At 39.8% G+C, this 16735-nt stretch overlaps 1 protein-coding gene across 5 annotated transcripts in view; it reads left to right on the forward strand.

The window, feature by feature from the left end:
* The window catches only part of LOC126199367 (importin-11), a 195930-nt gene that overhangs the window by 82161 nt on the left and 97034 nt on the right, over positions 1–16735 (forward strand). For all 5 annotated transcript variants that reach the window (XM_049936261.1, XM_049936263.1, XM_049936260.1 and 2 more), the window contains exons 9-10: positions 7416–7456; positions 7729–7911. In XM_049936261.1, the coding sequence (XP_049792218.1) occupies positions 7416–7456; positions 7729–7911 (224 nt within the window). The remainder of the gene's footprint in view (positions 1–7415; positions 7457–7728; positions 7912–16735) is intronic.

Consider the following 16735-nt stretch of genomic DNA (forward strand, 5'->3'; position numbering starts at 1 on the left):
GAGGGAACATAAGTAATCTGGGACCTAAACTACAAAAATGTAATTCCTTGTAAATAAATGATTTTGCTAATCATTAATTAGTGCTGACTTAACACTAATCAGAAGTAGTCTAGTGTAAAACCTTCCTATTCTAACCCCAGATGAGGAAAAAAACCACAAACATCAAGGAAAAATCCACTTGCTCAGAATAAATCAAATATATCTCTTGAACTAATCATTAGTTCAGTCATCATAATTAAATTCAGCATAGCATTGCTGAAAAATCCTCACGTAATGCATCACACTCACTGCTCATCCATTCCAGTCAGTACTGTCTGAATTGCTGAATCGTGCCCAACAGCAGTTAACACTAACGCTCACATATTTTTCTCATAAGAAATAAAAGTTTGCACCAACCAACCCTTACTAACTGTGAAGTTTAGTAATCACAATCGAAGTCCAGTTCACAAGCTCTCTAGGAGCTATTAGAACAGCAATAATGACTTAATGTGTCAGGTATTCCATTCTTATGTTTCTTATTAATTTTCAGTTGTGGTCATTAATAATCTTTCAGTAGGTTGTACACAGTCAGTGGCCAGTAACTCAATCCCCTGGTTGTGGCTGATAGCTACACCCACTTGTATCCCAACCCTCTGCAACGTATTTTTCATACATTAAAATATGGATATTCTCCCTCTTGAACTATATCTATGCTCTCAGTTTCCTATCCATCGACTATGTCATTCAACTGATACCATCACTGGAATGTCACGTGGAGTGCAATAACATTACAACAACAGTTGTACTCTTACAACATGAACCACTGTTGTTGGCTTTGATTCACTGTTGATTCTGTTGTGATCAAACTCAAAACTGATCATTTCACTGTAACTCACTCTTTGCACCACCTTCCTACTCATAATGAATCCAACTCTCTTACCATTTTCTGCTTATGTTGATATTACTCTGTATTCGTGCTACCAGAAATCCTTATGTTCCTCCCATTTCACTTCACTGGCCCAGTATATGTAGATTGGCTCTACTCCTGACATTCTGCACCCTGACTTGTAGAATGTTATCCTTTTGTTGATTACTCAGTCTTTATCGATGACTATTTCTCAGTTTGCTGTCCTTTCCTGGAGACCTGAATGGGGGACTAATCCAGAATCTTCTGCCAATGGAGAGATTATCATTGCACTTTTTCAGTTCCAGGCACCATGTCCAGTGGACACACATTATCTCTCTGCAATGCAGTGGTTTCTGGTGCCATCTGCATCCTCATGCCTTTGATCATTGGTGATTCTTCTGACTTTTAGGGGCAGTTTCTTATCCCAAGGGCAAGAGTGTACCCTGAAACACTGTTGGTTCATCTGCCTTCTTTGATGAGGCTGTTGGCAAAGACAGGAGTGACTCCTTATACTGGAAATCTTCAGACTTCATTGCTAAGGAATTTTTATTCAAAATTTAAGCAATTGTTGGCTTTAAACCCAGGATGTTTTAATTACTAGCCAAGAGACGCTACCCCTAGACTAAGCATGGTCTTTACGCCACACAAAATACTTATAGCTTGCAAAGCATCTCTGCCTTGACGTTATAACGTTGATTGATAGTCAGACTTTGGATTCAACAAGGAAGTCAGTAATCACACCAGAGTCCAGTCATGTGCCAACCAAGTAAAGAATCCAAATCTATAATGGAGGGGGGGGGGGGGGGTGAGAGAGAGAGAGAGAGGGGGGGGGGGGAGGGGGAGATGTTAGCAGTAGTTGTCAACGAAGCTTAGCATAGTCTAAAGTGATTGCGCTGTACTGGACAGCAAATTTTATTATACAGTATTTTTCATGTCACCAGTTCCATCCAAATAACTGCCTTCCTTTGATGTCTTGTTGCAGTTTGTGTACCTGTGGCAGAGATGATCACAGGCTATTGATTTTGCTGCCTGTAAACAGATTTATCCCTCATGTTCTAACTGGCCTATATGACCAGCATTGTCACTGCTGTTAGTGGAGATTACTATACCATGAACCAAATGGGAGGGGGTGAGACTTGGATTGGGAGCCCAACGTGAGGTTCTTGCGATTTTTGTATAGCCATCTCAATGTCTGTGCTCTAACTTTCATCTGCAGTCTAATTGTCATCTGCATGTGGTGAAGGCGGCATCTCAGCATAGGAATCAGCTGTTGGGCTTGTTATTATGCCAAAAATCTTAATGGGGCTAGCTGCAGGGTAAGTGTTGGTGACACCTCTTACACTAAGAACACTTTGTCTGCCCTATGTTGGAAAGTCAATGTGGCACTCATCTAAAGGTGCAGGTATAAACCTCTGTACCTACAGATAAACAGGGGCAGTGGCTGGAATGGAGTGAGTGTATAATCAGTCACCAGAGGTCCAGGACTATCTGATGTTGGCAGCCATGCAGTGACTTGCTGGGGTGCCTTCTACAGCAAAGACTTTTTTAAGGCAACAAAAGTTTCTTGAGATGTGGTGTCGGGCTATTGCAATACATATGAGAATTTTGAGCGTGCATCAACTAGAATGAGCCACATATTCTGAAGAAATGGTTCCTACCAAGTCCCTAGAGGCACAGAAGTGTTTTCCAAGCATGGAACTATTGTGGTTGGTCTGCTTGCATCACGAACAGGTTTCACAGGAACAGGCTGCCCAACCGATGTAACATATGGTGCCACCCCATCTTGTAAGTCTCTTCATGCACATTAATACCCAGTGGCCATTGCACAGGTCAATGACGTGCTGTTGCAGTGTTGGCCAGCATCAGCACTCCCAGAACCGTTGATTCTATTTTTTAAGAAGAAATAGGTGCAATGTTGTGCGAGATCATGGGGTTGGAGGCAGTCTGGCCAAGTGTGCTTAATGTGTCTGGATATTTGTTGTAATGGTGGAGCCTCAGTCATAGCAGACATGATTTAGGCTACTGCGATGGGAAAAAATTCTGAACAATTTTGCAAAGCATTGTCTTAAGTGGAAGCATACTATTTTGTGTAAGTGAAATATGGGGTCTGGACAAGGCATTGACATTGTAATGTATTGTGCTGTAGGCTGATAAAGATGTAATTGTAATTAATTTGGAAGAGGGCCTGTTGTGAATGCACTGATCTGTCTATCCAGAAGGTCAGTTCTTGAAACTCAACAAGTAAATCAGAAGTTTGTGATCGGTGATTAGATGGAATTTAGTACCATAAAGAAATGTAATTTATTTTTTGGTGCCACGTAGGATCACAAGAACTTCTTTTTCAATTTGGGCTTATCTATCTGAGCTAAAATCCTTTTTGGAGCATATGAAATGGATTCTTGATACCACTGGTAGTTTTTTGGGAAACACCATCCCAGTGCCTTGCAGTGCGGTATTGGTAGGGAGGGTTAGTTGCTCGGGAGCGTCGTATGTCATTAGACAAGGAGTGGACTTAAGATACTTTTAATTTTTGAAAATTGTTCTTTACTGCTAGCACCATTAATGTTTGGTGCCTTTCTTGTATAAGTTATTGAGTGATTTGGTGTTGTGGGCGGCATTCTGTAGGAATTTGGAGTAATAATTATTTTACCAAGAAATCATTAGAGATATTTCATTTGTAGGTAATTTATATTTGTCTGTGGCTTTGACATGTTGCGGGGTTGATTGTAGCCCTCCGTGACTCATGATGTGGCCTACCTATTCTCACTTATTTGGATTACATTTTAGTCCATTTTGCTGCCGTGTGTGCATAAGAGCATGCATAGGTTTTCCAGGTGCTGTTGAGTCAGTTGTTGCAAGTAGTGTGTGAAAAACTGCCAGTGCACTAGCAATTCCAAAAGACCAAATCTTATATTTGTAGAATCCAAAAGACACATTAGTTAAGATGAGTTGGTGTGAGTGTTCGTCTTCCAGCAAAATCTGTCTTGGAGAAATACTGTCCATCAGATACAAGAGGCTTTCAATAAGTGATAACACTTTCTTTTCTTGGTCAAGATTGTATTTTCAGTTTGCAACATCCTTAAACATTCCTGCATCATCTCGTTTGTTTTCAGTAACTCCTGATACATGGCAGTTCTACAACTAGTCTCCAAAATGGCATCTCCAACTGAGGTGCATTCCAAGAGCATTTATTGAATTCCTTTTGTTAGAAAATTAGACCATCACTAATATTCAAATATGTTTATAGAATTGAAATGGTGATCCACTGCTGGACTGGAAACCCCTACTTTGTGTCAGGATGCAAATGGAGGACCTGTGTATCATTGTTAAACACAATAAAACAGTATTGGAGATCATTCTAGTTATTGCTCAGAATGCAAGTCATTGCCGTGCTTTCTGTATTTATGTCAAGGAGAGGTTACACTCTACAACATAAAGTATTTATGTTGAGGAGGGGAGCTCCTCTCTATGGTATCATTCATAATGACCAAATCAGCTCTGCCATTTTCAAGATGTCAGTGGTCTTCAGTTTCACTAGATTTGCTCAACAAATTTGTTACAGTGTCGTTACTGCTTGGTCAAATCCCTGGTAGGCGATGTTGCATATTACTTAGTATCTCTTACATAATGTTACGAAGGCAATTTGGTCTGCACTTTCCTATCTGCAGAGCTTGCAGACAGTCTCACTCAAGAATGTCGAGATTGCTGTCTTCCTGACCAAGCAATGGTGTTTACGTTTTCCTACTTGGAGCTGTTGATATGTACATATGGTTAACACCGGCTGTTGGAAATTAGAAAAACTTATACCCTCCCACTTCCTTAGTAATTTGTATCATAACAGAATGTCTATGGGCACAGGGCACTAGATAAAAGTGAGGTGGTTGCTGGGTAAAGTGTCTGTTGTCAACAGAGCAAGATGAAGGAAATCTGATATCCGACACACAGATCATCTGCACACAGGTGTGACATCAGCAGTGTTTCAGTGTGCAGGCACCCTTGTTCAAGGTAATGAATAGAAAACAATCAAGCGTCTCAGTGCTTAAGTCGACATCTCTGTTGGCAGTCCAGAAAGAAAGAAGAAACATCTGTGCCAAATTGCTTGTTTCAATGGTAATGATTTCTAGTCAGACATTGTCACAGGTGATGAAACTTGGATACGCCACTTTTCAGCCTGAAACAAAACAATCCATGGAGGTGAACCACGCAGCTTCTCCTTCACAGAAATAGTAGTTCAAAACACTACCCTCAGCTGGTAAAATCATGGATACAGTCTTCTGGCACTCTGAAGGAATTACTCTAGTTGATGTTCTGACTTGTGGTCAATCAGTCAACTCTGTTGTAAGAGTATAAAGAAATTGAAGAAATGATTACAGCATGTTTGTGTTAGTAAAAATTTGATTGCACTTCTCCTTCACCGCAATAAAGCAAGGCCAGAAACAAATCTGCACATCCAAGAGGTCACAAAATTTTAGTAGACTGTTCTTTCTCATCCACTCTACAGTCTGGATCTCGTACCTTCAGACTTCCATCTCTTTGGTGTAGTAAAGGGTGGACTCTGTGGTGAAACACCACAGAAGTGATGAGAAAGTTACTGCTGTGCAACAATAACTTGTCTGAGATGCAAACCAGTAGAGCGGTACCATGAGGGCAGACAGATCATAAATTACGTTGGCATAAAGCCTTAGAACTGGTCAGAGTTTGCATTGAAAAGTAGAGTTTTATAATCCAAGAATTGGGGTGCAATATGGTATATTTAAATCACAAATAACATTATCCTGCTTTGATGGGAAAAAATGTGTTGCATTACTTATTGAACAATCCTCATAGTTTTGTCATTATTTGTTCTGGTCATGGAGTGGGTCAAAAGTCAATATTCAATTGTGCATTTTCATTTGCTTTGAAATCACCATAAACACAGAGGGCACCATTTCATTTACATAGAACTGCTAAGTTTCCCATTGACTAAACGAGTAAAGTGTAAGGGTGTCATGTTCCACTAAATGATTTTACTCACTTTTGAGGTCCTCTTACAATGCTACTGGGACTGATTAGGCTCAGGTGTAGTGAGATGTTGCAAAACATTTCAGTTGAATATGAGCTTTGATAATTGGTGACACATATGAAACCAATAGAAAAGAAATCAGATAATGTAGTTCATGGTGATTACAGGTTATCAAATTGTATGATCCCAGTTATTAAGTTAACGTCATCTATGATTTGAAATTCAAAAACTGTTTGAGTGCCCATCCCAACTTTGTTTTGTGCCTTTTGTGAGTGTATGACTCAAAACTTAACTGAATGGTCAATTTTCTTGTGTGACACAGTTACTATGCTTTCACATTCAGAAATGTCTGCTTGTGTCTGTGTATGTGCAGATGGATGTGTGTGTGTGTGTGTGTGTGTGTGTGTACGTGCGCGCGCGTGTGTATACCTGTCCTTTTTTCCCCCTAAGGTAAGTCTTTCCGCTCCCGGGATTGGAATGACTCCTTACCCTCTCCCTTAAAACCCACATCCTTTCGTCTTTCCCTCTCCTTCTCTCTTTCCTGATGAAGCAACCGTTGGTTGCGAAAGCTTGAATTTTGTGTGTATGTTCGTGTTTTTTTTGTGTATCTATCAACATGGCAGTACTTTCGTTTGGTAAGTCACATCATCTTTGTTTTTAGATATATAATAATAATTATTGATATTTATAAGAATTGTTTCCACTTTAATATATTGTGCATGTGATTTTCAGGAGAACTTTTCTTTCCACAGATTTCTGAACATTCCAGAAATTTCAGTATGTTATTACTGAGTTCAGATAAACTAAAATCTCTTATTTGAGTGTGCATTTTGTGTGTTCAGGGATGAACAGCCAGTTCACTTTGGAGTTGTAGTTTTAGCATTTTCATTGTTGTGTCCACAAAGCACTCGGGACAGTTGCTGTTAATTCACAGTTTGCTGTAAAATGGGAGAAGTAAAGGCCAAAGTTGTTGACTATTTAAGGAAACTTACCATTATTTTGAGCTGTGAGATAACCACAGCCATAATACCACAGGATTTTCAAAAGTTAAAGACAAACTACATTAAAAATAACAACTAAAGCAGTGTTGTTGAATATTGTCTATTATTAGTTGTAATGCATTTTTAGAATTTTGTGCAGAATTGGTCCATCTCTGGTGCCATGTATAAGTCCATGTAGGAACAGTTATGTGTAACATTTAAATATTCCTTGTTGACATGTTATGTTTTTAACTTGAAGGGTATTGATAGAAACCATAAAACATTAGTCACATTTGCCTTTTTAGGGACAGCTGGAGTACCACTCGCTTGTAGAACAAAATGTTTATAATCTAGAAACTTCTGCTCTCTTGATATGTTACTCTTTTCATTTGCTTCCTATACCCTTATTATATAAAAGCGGCTTCGTGTGTCTTCAGTTACCAAAGTCAGATTAAAAGAATTTGTACATACAAGTAAAACAGGTTCATTTCTGCATTTTTGCGGTGCATTTTTCACAATTTTGATATATTAATCTTATTTTCTACAGCTACAGATGAGGGTGGAGAATCATGGAAATACAGCTTGAGGGTAAGTATCCCTCCAGCTCTCTCTCTCTGTCACTTCTTCTTCTTCTTCTTCTTCTTCTTATTCTCTCTCTCTTTTTTTATTTTTAATTATTGCATAAATAGTTATTATTGTCTTTGAAAATGATATGCATATATTCCGTATACAATAAAACTTTTATACTTTTTCTAACATGCTGTAATTGCTAAGCTTCAGAAATCGTAATAAATACACATTTTTTCTGTTCATTTGTGAGAGATTGTAACACAGCTGACTTTTTCTGAAATTCTTTTCAGCCATGTACAGAAGCACTTTTCCTTGCCTTATTTCATGAGTACAGAACAATTCTTACACCAGTACTTCTTGACATGATACGAAGTAATCATGCTCTTGTTGATCCGTCAGACTTGAATGCAATTCTGCGGAAAGATGCTGTATACAATGCGGTTGGAATTGCTGCTTTTGATTTGTATGATGAAGTGAGTATGATAACAAATAATGATGAGAAATAAAAATTGAAACTTTATTTTGTTTTTACCTGCGTTATCATACATATATATTGTCAAATTAAATCCATATTGTCTTTTGTTATTTTGATGTACCAGTTACAGGAGTTCTAGGTTTTTGCAGAATGCATCTGAGACAGAGTTTTATGAAAAGGATAGTTGCCACTCAATATATAACAGAGATGCTGAGTCGCAGATAGGTGCAACAAAAAGACTGTTAGAAAATGGGCTTTGTCAAAAATAGACGACAACAACAACAACGCCCCACACACACACACACACACACACACACACACACACCACGCGCGCGGTCGTGTTTTCGACAAAGGCCTTGTTGGCCATAAGCTCATTTTCTGAGTGTCTTTTTGTTGTTCCTATCTGTGACCCAGCATCTCTGTTCTATGGTGAGTAGCAACTATCCTTTTCACAATATTGTTACATTCCATCCCATATTTTCCAATGTTTGAGACGAAGTTTTTTTTACATATCATTCATAATTTTGTATCACATAATTGATCTTCCCTCAGATATGGAACTCTATTATAATATTCTCTTGAAGGATACATAGCATTGATAACATTTGTGAGTGAGATCTGAGCACTAATATTTCAACAGGAAAAACTTAGTTTCAGTTAAAATACCATTAAGTGTGTTTCCTAGCTGTTTAAGAAGATTGGGTAATAGACTGTAATTGTGGTTTGTAATTTAATAGAAATTGACTGACTTGTGCAGCAATCTATGGGTAGATTTCTGTAACCCGTATCATGTTGTATGCAAAATCCCACGTAACTTAATACGTAGTCTATGAAAAGGACAAATCCAGACTGTAGACCTAATGTAATTTCGATTGATGTAAGAACACTAACTCATAGTCACTGTGAAGTATGTTTAAACTAAAGTCAAATGGTTAGGCCCAGCCATTAGCCAGTTGCAGTTTTTTCTTAAACTCCACACGCTCTCTGTGTTTCCTGTTGCATAGGTATGTATAGAGCCTTGTCAAGTGTTGCTGACTACACACTGACAACCGATCAATGTATCACGAAGTTATTTTATTCAAGCTACACTAGATTGACGTTTCATAGCCTCACAAATTTGCCCTTCTTAATTCAGTGTTGCACTCACTTATGAGAGTTCAGGGCTTAATGATGATGAAGTGTGTAAAAGAGGCAGTTTTTAGATAATGAGTAGCGCCGAGACAACCTTAATCAAAGAAAAATAATAGTTATTGAGCTCACATAAAATCAATCTAAACATTGCTCGTTAGACATGTCTATTTTGGTTTCATCATCCACAATTTTCATGTAGTATTTTCTGAAATATTTTTAGATTTATGAATAGATCTTTGTAGACTGTGTTCTGTAGTTGCTAGTAATACTAAATCATCAATGAAAATTAATGCAACAACTTGCAGAAGTTAATAATGTAAGGAAAAAATAGATTGCTAGTTATTGCAAAGATGACTCGGTAAGTTGCAGACAGGCACAACGAAAAGACACACATTAGTTTTCAGCCACAACCTTCATCAGAAAAGAAGACAAAATACACACATACATTCATTCACACACACAAGAACACCTCACATGAGCTCCATCTCCAGCATCTCAGACCAGAATGCCATTCTGTGTGTGAATGAATGTCATGCCTGTCTATAACTTAATGTGTCATCTTTATAGTAAGTAGCTATGTAACTTTTTCCTTACATTGTTGATATTCCAACCTGAGTTTCCATTGTTTAAGTGTGGTTTTTAAGAACCATATTTTGTTGACCTGAAGTCTAATTCTCTATTATAGCATTCATGTAGATCTTGAAGAGAAGGCGAGATAGTTCTCATCTTTCCTTGACCAGTGTAAATATCTGTTTTGAACTTGATAATTAATCCTCAGCTGTGATAGGGCTTTGGTGTGTGTACTATTAGTATATAAAATTATGTGCGTTGGAGTGTCAGCCTGTAGTAGTATTGTTAGTTAACCAATTATTTGCATGTTCCATGGATTGTAACTGCAACCTGTCTGATAGAGAATGAATCCGTTTTATGATGTTAGTGCTGACCATTTACATAATTTCTTAAGATTTTCCTTTTCCCTCCCCACTTTTTTACATGCATACAATGTTTCATACTTCCCCATGTCCACTCTCTCCCCCCCCCCCTCCCCCTCCCCCTCCCCCTTGTACTCTCCCTCTGTCTCCCTTTCTCCCTCCTTTTCTGAGTCATCAGTCTTCTGACTGGTTTGATGCAGCCCACCACAAATTCCTCTCTTATGCCAACCTCTTCATCCCTGAATTTTAATTCCACTTCTGAACCTTTCTTTTATTTCCATCATTGCTTCTTCAAAGTACAGATTGCACTTGCAACCTACGTTCTCATTTTTTGCTGTATGTATTCCAGTCTCTGTCTTCCTCTACAGCTTTTTTCCCTCTACAGCACCCTCTACCACCATATGAAGTCATTCTCTGGTGTCTTAACAGAGGTCCTATCATACTGTCCCTTCTCCTTGTCATTGTTTTCCACAAATTCCTTTCCTCTCTGATTCTGCGCAGAATCTCATCATTCCTTACCTTACCAGTCCACCTAATTTTCAAAATTCGTCTGTAGCACCACATCTCAAATGCTTCAATTCTCTTCTTTCTGTTTTTCCCACAGTCCATGTTTCACTACCATACAATACTGTGCTCCAAACATACACTCTCAGAAATTTCTTCCTCAGATTAAGGTCAATGTTTGATGCCAGTAGACTTCTCTTGGCCAGGTATGTCCTTTTTGCCAATGCTAGTCTGCTTTTGAAGTCGTCCTTGCTCTGTCCGTCATTGGTTATTTTACTGCCTAGGTAGCAGAATTCCGTAATTTCATCTACTTCATGACCATCAATCTTGATTTTAAGTTTCTTGCTGTTCTCATTTCTGCTACTTCTGATTACTTTAGTCTTTCTTCGTTAGTCTTTCTTCGATTTACTCTCAGTCCATATTCTGTACTCATTAGACTGTTCAGTCCATTCAGCATATCCAGTAATTTGCCTTCATTTTCACTCAGGATAGCAGTGGCATCAGTGAACTGTACCATTGATATCTTTTCACCCTGAATTTTAAATCTGCTCCTGGACCTTTCTTTTATTTCCATCATTGCTTCTTCAATGTACAGATTGCACTGTAAGGGTGAAAGACTAGATCCCTATCTTACACTCTTTTTAATCAGAGTACATTGTTCTTGGTCGTACACTATTATTATTCCCTCTTGGCTCTTGTACATATTGTATATTTCCCTCTCTCCCTATAATTTACCCTTATTTTTCTCAGAATTTCGAAATCTTGCACCATTTTATATTGTCCAATGTTTCTTCTAGGTCGACAAATCCTATGAACGTGTCTTGATTTTTCTTTCGTCTTGCTTCGATTATCAACTGCAACATCAGAATTGCCTCTCTGGTGCCTTTACCTTTTTTAAACCCAAACTGATGTAACACATTCTACATTGTGTTTTCCATTCTTCTGTATATTACTCTTGTCAGCAACTGGAATGCATCAGCTGTTAAGCTGATTTTATAATAATTCTCGCTATTGTCAGCTCATGTGGTCTTCGGAATCGTCATGATGGTATTTTTCCGAAAGTCAAATGGTATGTCACCAGACTCGTACATTCTATGCACCAAAGCTAAATAGTCGTTTTGTTGCCAATTCCCCCAACAATTTCAGAAATTTTGGTGGAATGTTATTTATATCTTGTGCCTTACTTGATCTTAAGTCCTCCATAGCTCTCATAAGTTCTGATTCTAATACTGGATCCCCTATTTCTTCCTTATAAACCCCTGTCTCTTCTTCTATCACACCAGACAAATCTTCCCCCTCATAAAGGCCTTCAGTGTACTCTTTCCACGTATCTGCTCTCTCCTCTGCATTTAACAGTGGAATTCCCATTGCACTATTATTGTTACGACCTTTGCTTTTAATTCCACTGAAAGTTGCTTTGACTTTCATATATGCTCCCCTCTACATTTCACAAAGACAACCTGTGTTTCATTATGAGATACTGTATGTTTCTCCACCAGGAGTTTCATCAAAAGTCCTTCTTGCAACATGATCTCTGCTTCGTCATTTGTGTGATAGATGTTCTAATGCAGAAGAAGATGCTTAGAACAAACTGTGGAAGTTGTGTGGTCATCATGTGATGACCCGCAAGAGCAGGCTAGTGGTTTTACACTCTCCTCCCTTTGAGGAATTCGGACCCTGAATTTTATGCTGTGATGATGATATGTAGAACTGTATGAGCAATGATGGTTCTCTTCCCCCCCCCCCCCCCCCAGTTCACATTGGGAATACTTTCACTTTTTATGCTAAGTCTTTAGCTATGTATTTACGCTGAGTGTATCTTCGTATTACAGTCTCTTCTACCAGGTTATGCTTGTATACTGTGACTAGTCTCCTGACTGGGCAGGTACTGATTTTTGATGACAAGGATACACATGGTTTACGACATTTGCTAAGCTACAATGTGGACGCAGAAGGTGACCATGGTAAAGGCAAAAAGAACCATGGCATGGTGCTGGTAGTAGTCTCAATACTGGTGGATGTTTCGGAAAAATTGTTCCATGTTGTTGTCACGGTTTTGAGCTGTTATCACCTTGTCCAGGGAAGTGAGCAGGGTAGGACATAGGGCAATGTTTAGAAGAGTCAGCAGGTAAAATCCCGAATGGCAGATCCAGTAACTACAGCAGAGAGTACATAACATTCAGCATCATAGTCTCTGTTATTGCTGTGGGTAGCTGGAATGATGGGCCAAAAATGTCACATTAAGTGCCATTTAGTATCAGTCCACTACCCAATAGTTCTACCTGTTCAGTCCTAGGTCGTGCTGTTTTCTGTTCTTGTCATCTCTCCTAGAACTAGAGATGGAATGGGCTAGTTAACATTACCCATTCCCCCACATGTACTTTGTGTGGTGATAACTGTACCATACATTCTTAATTAACTTTGACTTGAAATTTTGATCAATGCTCTGTAACTAGTACTTCCAAGATTTCAAACTTACATAACCACATCTTAGCCTGTGCTAGTGTTTCAGCCTGCTAATTTATAATGGCAGTCATCATCGTGTAAAATGAGGAGTGATGATATATAATTTTTGCATTCATATGTGAAAGAAATTATACTGCTGACAATCAACAGCTGTACGAAGTAATTCAAAATTAATTCGTTGAATGTGAATTCTCTGACTTCAGCTGTATTAGTTATTGATCTACTACCCAATATTGACATATGATTGTTTGTGCCGTACCAGTAATCAAACCCTCATTTCCTTGTTATCATGAGTAGTCACCTTAACCACTTCGGCTATCCATGCGCACTTCCTGGGCAAACCCAAACTTCCATACGTCACGCTTCCTACATACACTATGTGATCAAAACTATCAGGACACCTGGCTGAAAATGTCTTATAAGTTTGTGGCACCCTCCATCAGTAATACTGGAATTCAATATGGTGTTGGCCCACCCTTAGACTTGATGACAGCTTCCACTCTCGCAGGCATATGTTCAATCAGGTGCTGGAAGGTTTCTTGGGGAACGGCAGCCTATTCTTCATGGAGTGCTGCACTGAGGAGAGGTATCGATGTCGGTCGGTGACGCCTGACACGAAGCCGGCATCCCAAAACATCCAAAAGGTGTTCTTTAGGATTCAGGTCAGGACTCTATGCAGGCCAGTCCATTACAGGAATATTATTGTCGTGTAACCACTCCTGCACAGGCTGTGCAGTATGAACAGGTGCTCGATCGTGTTGGAAGGTACAATTGCCATCCCCGAATTTCTCTTCAACATTGGGGAGCAAGAAGGTGCTTAAACCATCAATGTAGGCATGTGCTGTGATAGTGAAATATAAAACAACAAGGGGTGCAAGCCCCCTCCATGAAAAACATAACCACATACACCACTGCCTCTGAATTTTACCGCTGACAGATGATGTTCACTGGGCATTCGCCATACACACACCCTGCCATCGGATCGCCACATTGTGTACTGTGGATCGTCACTCCACACAATGTTTTTCCACTGTTCAATCGTCCAATGTGTATGTCCCTTTTGACGAAGCAAGGTGTCGTTTGTCATTTACCAGAGTGATGTGTGGCTTATGAGCAGCTGCTCGACCATGAAATCCAAGTTTTCTCACCTCCCACCTAACTGTCATAGTACTTGCAGTGGATACTGATGCAGTTTGGAATTCCTATGTAATTGTCTGGATAGGTGTCTGCCTATTACACATTACGACTATCTTCAACTGCCACCAGCCTCTGTCAGTGAGCAGACTAGGTCGGCCTGTATGCTTCTGTCAGTAACAGTGGACCTAGGAATGTTTAGGAGTGTGGAAATCTTGCGTACAGACGTATGACACAAGTGACACCCAATCACCTGACCACATTGGAAGTCTGAGAGTTCCGCAGAGCACCCCATTCTGCTCTCTCTCATGATGTCTAATGACTACTGAGGTCGCTGATATGGCGTACCTGGCAGTAGGTGGCAGCACAATGCACCTAATATGAGAAACGTATGTTTTTGGGGGTGTCCAGATACTTTTGATCACATAGTGTACTCGTATTGTAGCCTGCTGAATTCATCACCTAATACACGCAACTTAACTTGGCTTCAGATGTTCATGTAACTATTACAATGCTTGCCAGGCACACAATTATAACAACGTTCAGCTCTATTCCTTATTGTCTCAATTTCACTGTTGCAGAAATCCAAGTAGTGTTGCAAGCATTGATGATGATTTCAGTGGACTACGATAAAGGATGTAGATAGTGTGATGTAGGAAGTTTGTGTTGGTCTGGGGAGCATGCACAATTATCCGAAGTGGTTATGGTGACCGTTCACAACAAGCAGGAAATGCGCATTCAAGTCCTGGTCCAGCACATATTTTCACATTCTAAAGTAGAAAACACATACACACATTCATGCAAGAACAATTCACACATGCGTGACCACTGTCTAAGGCCACTGAAGCAAGACTGTGAGCAACAAGCCCGATGAGACAAGCATGAGCAACAAGCCCGATGAGACAAGCAGTCCAAGGGTAGTGGGGAGTGAGGAGGGAGGAGTGATAACAGGGTAGGGATGGGGGAGGATGTAGTGTTGCTTGTAGGAGCATGTAGTAACATGGTGGGGACAGGTTAGCACTGCTAGGTGCTGTCGGGTTTGGGGGGGGGAAGAATTGTGTTGTGTCCTCACAAGTGGATGCAATAAGGGCTTAGACACTGAGACAATTTCCGAATTGTGCCACAGGTGGCACTTTGAAGTTCACCGCTTGCCATAAGTGCGGCCCAATCAGCAACCTCCACACCACTGCCAGCGAGATGAAATGCGACATTGTGTTAAGTGGCAACAACAGGCAGCTGTGGACAGATTACGTTCAGTGTTTGCATATGACAGTTCTAGTACAGAATTCCATGGTTGCAGTTTGTAGTGGAGAGACTTAGTATAGAAATGGAGTAGAGAGACTTAGTACACAAATGGAGCAACCTACAGCCATCACAAGTGTTTACTACAGTTGCTGATAGTGTGGCCCCTGGGACGGACATAATCTCATTGGCATTCTATTCCGTAATGCTTTGTTATCTGTCCACAAGCACATCCAATGAGTTGCTATACGCCTTTAGGTAAGTATCATAGTGCAATAAAATGTATATATGTGTGTCACTACTTTGTTTGCACTGTCACAGTCCCTCCGTCCACCTCGGAGCACCTAAACCTAATACAACATGTGTGAGCCATTCTACCCAGACGTCCTGTATGTGTCAACTAGTGGGTGTGTTGGTGAAAAGAAGGCTGCGTGTTACTGGCATGGGAGCAGAGAAGGGGAGAGATGGGTGATGGACAGGGACTAGTGGGTCATCCGGAACAGTTTATCTTCCTACCAACATCCTAGATTCGTGGTTGTCAGCAGGTTCTCTACAAATGCCAGAAAGTTCTCTCCCAGTCAATAAGGTATCTTAATCATCTTGCCTTTCAGATAAACTTATGCCTACATTTTTGGCCAAACAGTGTATTTATGACAATTAGCTGATTGCATAGTGCAAAACAAAAAATCTTTGATTCCTTCAGTTGGCATGTAAACTCAGATTTTAGTTGTATACACACTACTTAATGTCGTCCATAATTCTATCCCTCCTTCAACCTCAAATTTATAATCAGTGATTGAAGAATCAGTTTCTTTTGGAACACAAGAATTATCCCTTCTTTTGCTCTACTTTTTTCTTTCATACCTGAATAAACTGTAGGTAGTTTTGTTTCTTGTGGTGTACCTTATACACTCATTTCTGTGTTTCACGAGTTCTAAATTTTGATCTAATTATTGCAGCAGCTGAAAAATCATAATAATTAAGTATATTAGTCAATCTACACTCATACTCATAAATTAAGGATAATGCTGATACATGGTGAAACAATGCTCTGGTGGGCAGTTTGCGGGTTTAAATCACCTCAAAGTAGGATCATGCGGTGTATTTGACCTGTGGTCGTCGCACAGTTGTGTTGGTAGCCGTCCACATACGCAGAGGTGTGTTGGTGCATGTCAGAGTATGGTGCAGCGAGTAAGTGTGCAGACGTTTTCAGACATGCTAATGGTGACTTGTGTGTTGAAAATGGCTCAAAGAACACACATTGATGACGTTATGAGTAGTAGGTGACTGGAGGCTGGTCAAACACAGTAGGTTGTTGCACAGGCCCTCCGTGTGCCACTTAGTGTAATCTCAAGATAATGGCACTGATTCTAGACGACAGGAAATGTGTCCAGGCACTACAGTACGGGATGT

Source organism: Schistocerca nitens, chromosome 8, assembly GCF_023898315.1.
Source record: "Schistocerca nitens isolate TAMUIC-IGC-003100 chromosome 8, iqSchNite1.1, whole genome shotgun sequence".
Taxonomy (NCBI): domain Eukaryota; kingdom Metazoa; phylum Arthropoda; class Insecta; order Orthoptera; family Acrididae; genus Schistocerca; species Schistocerca nitens.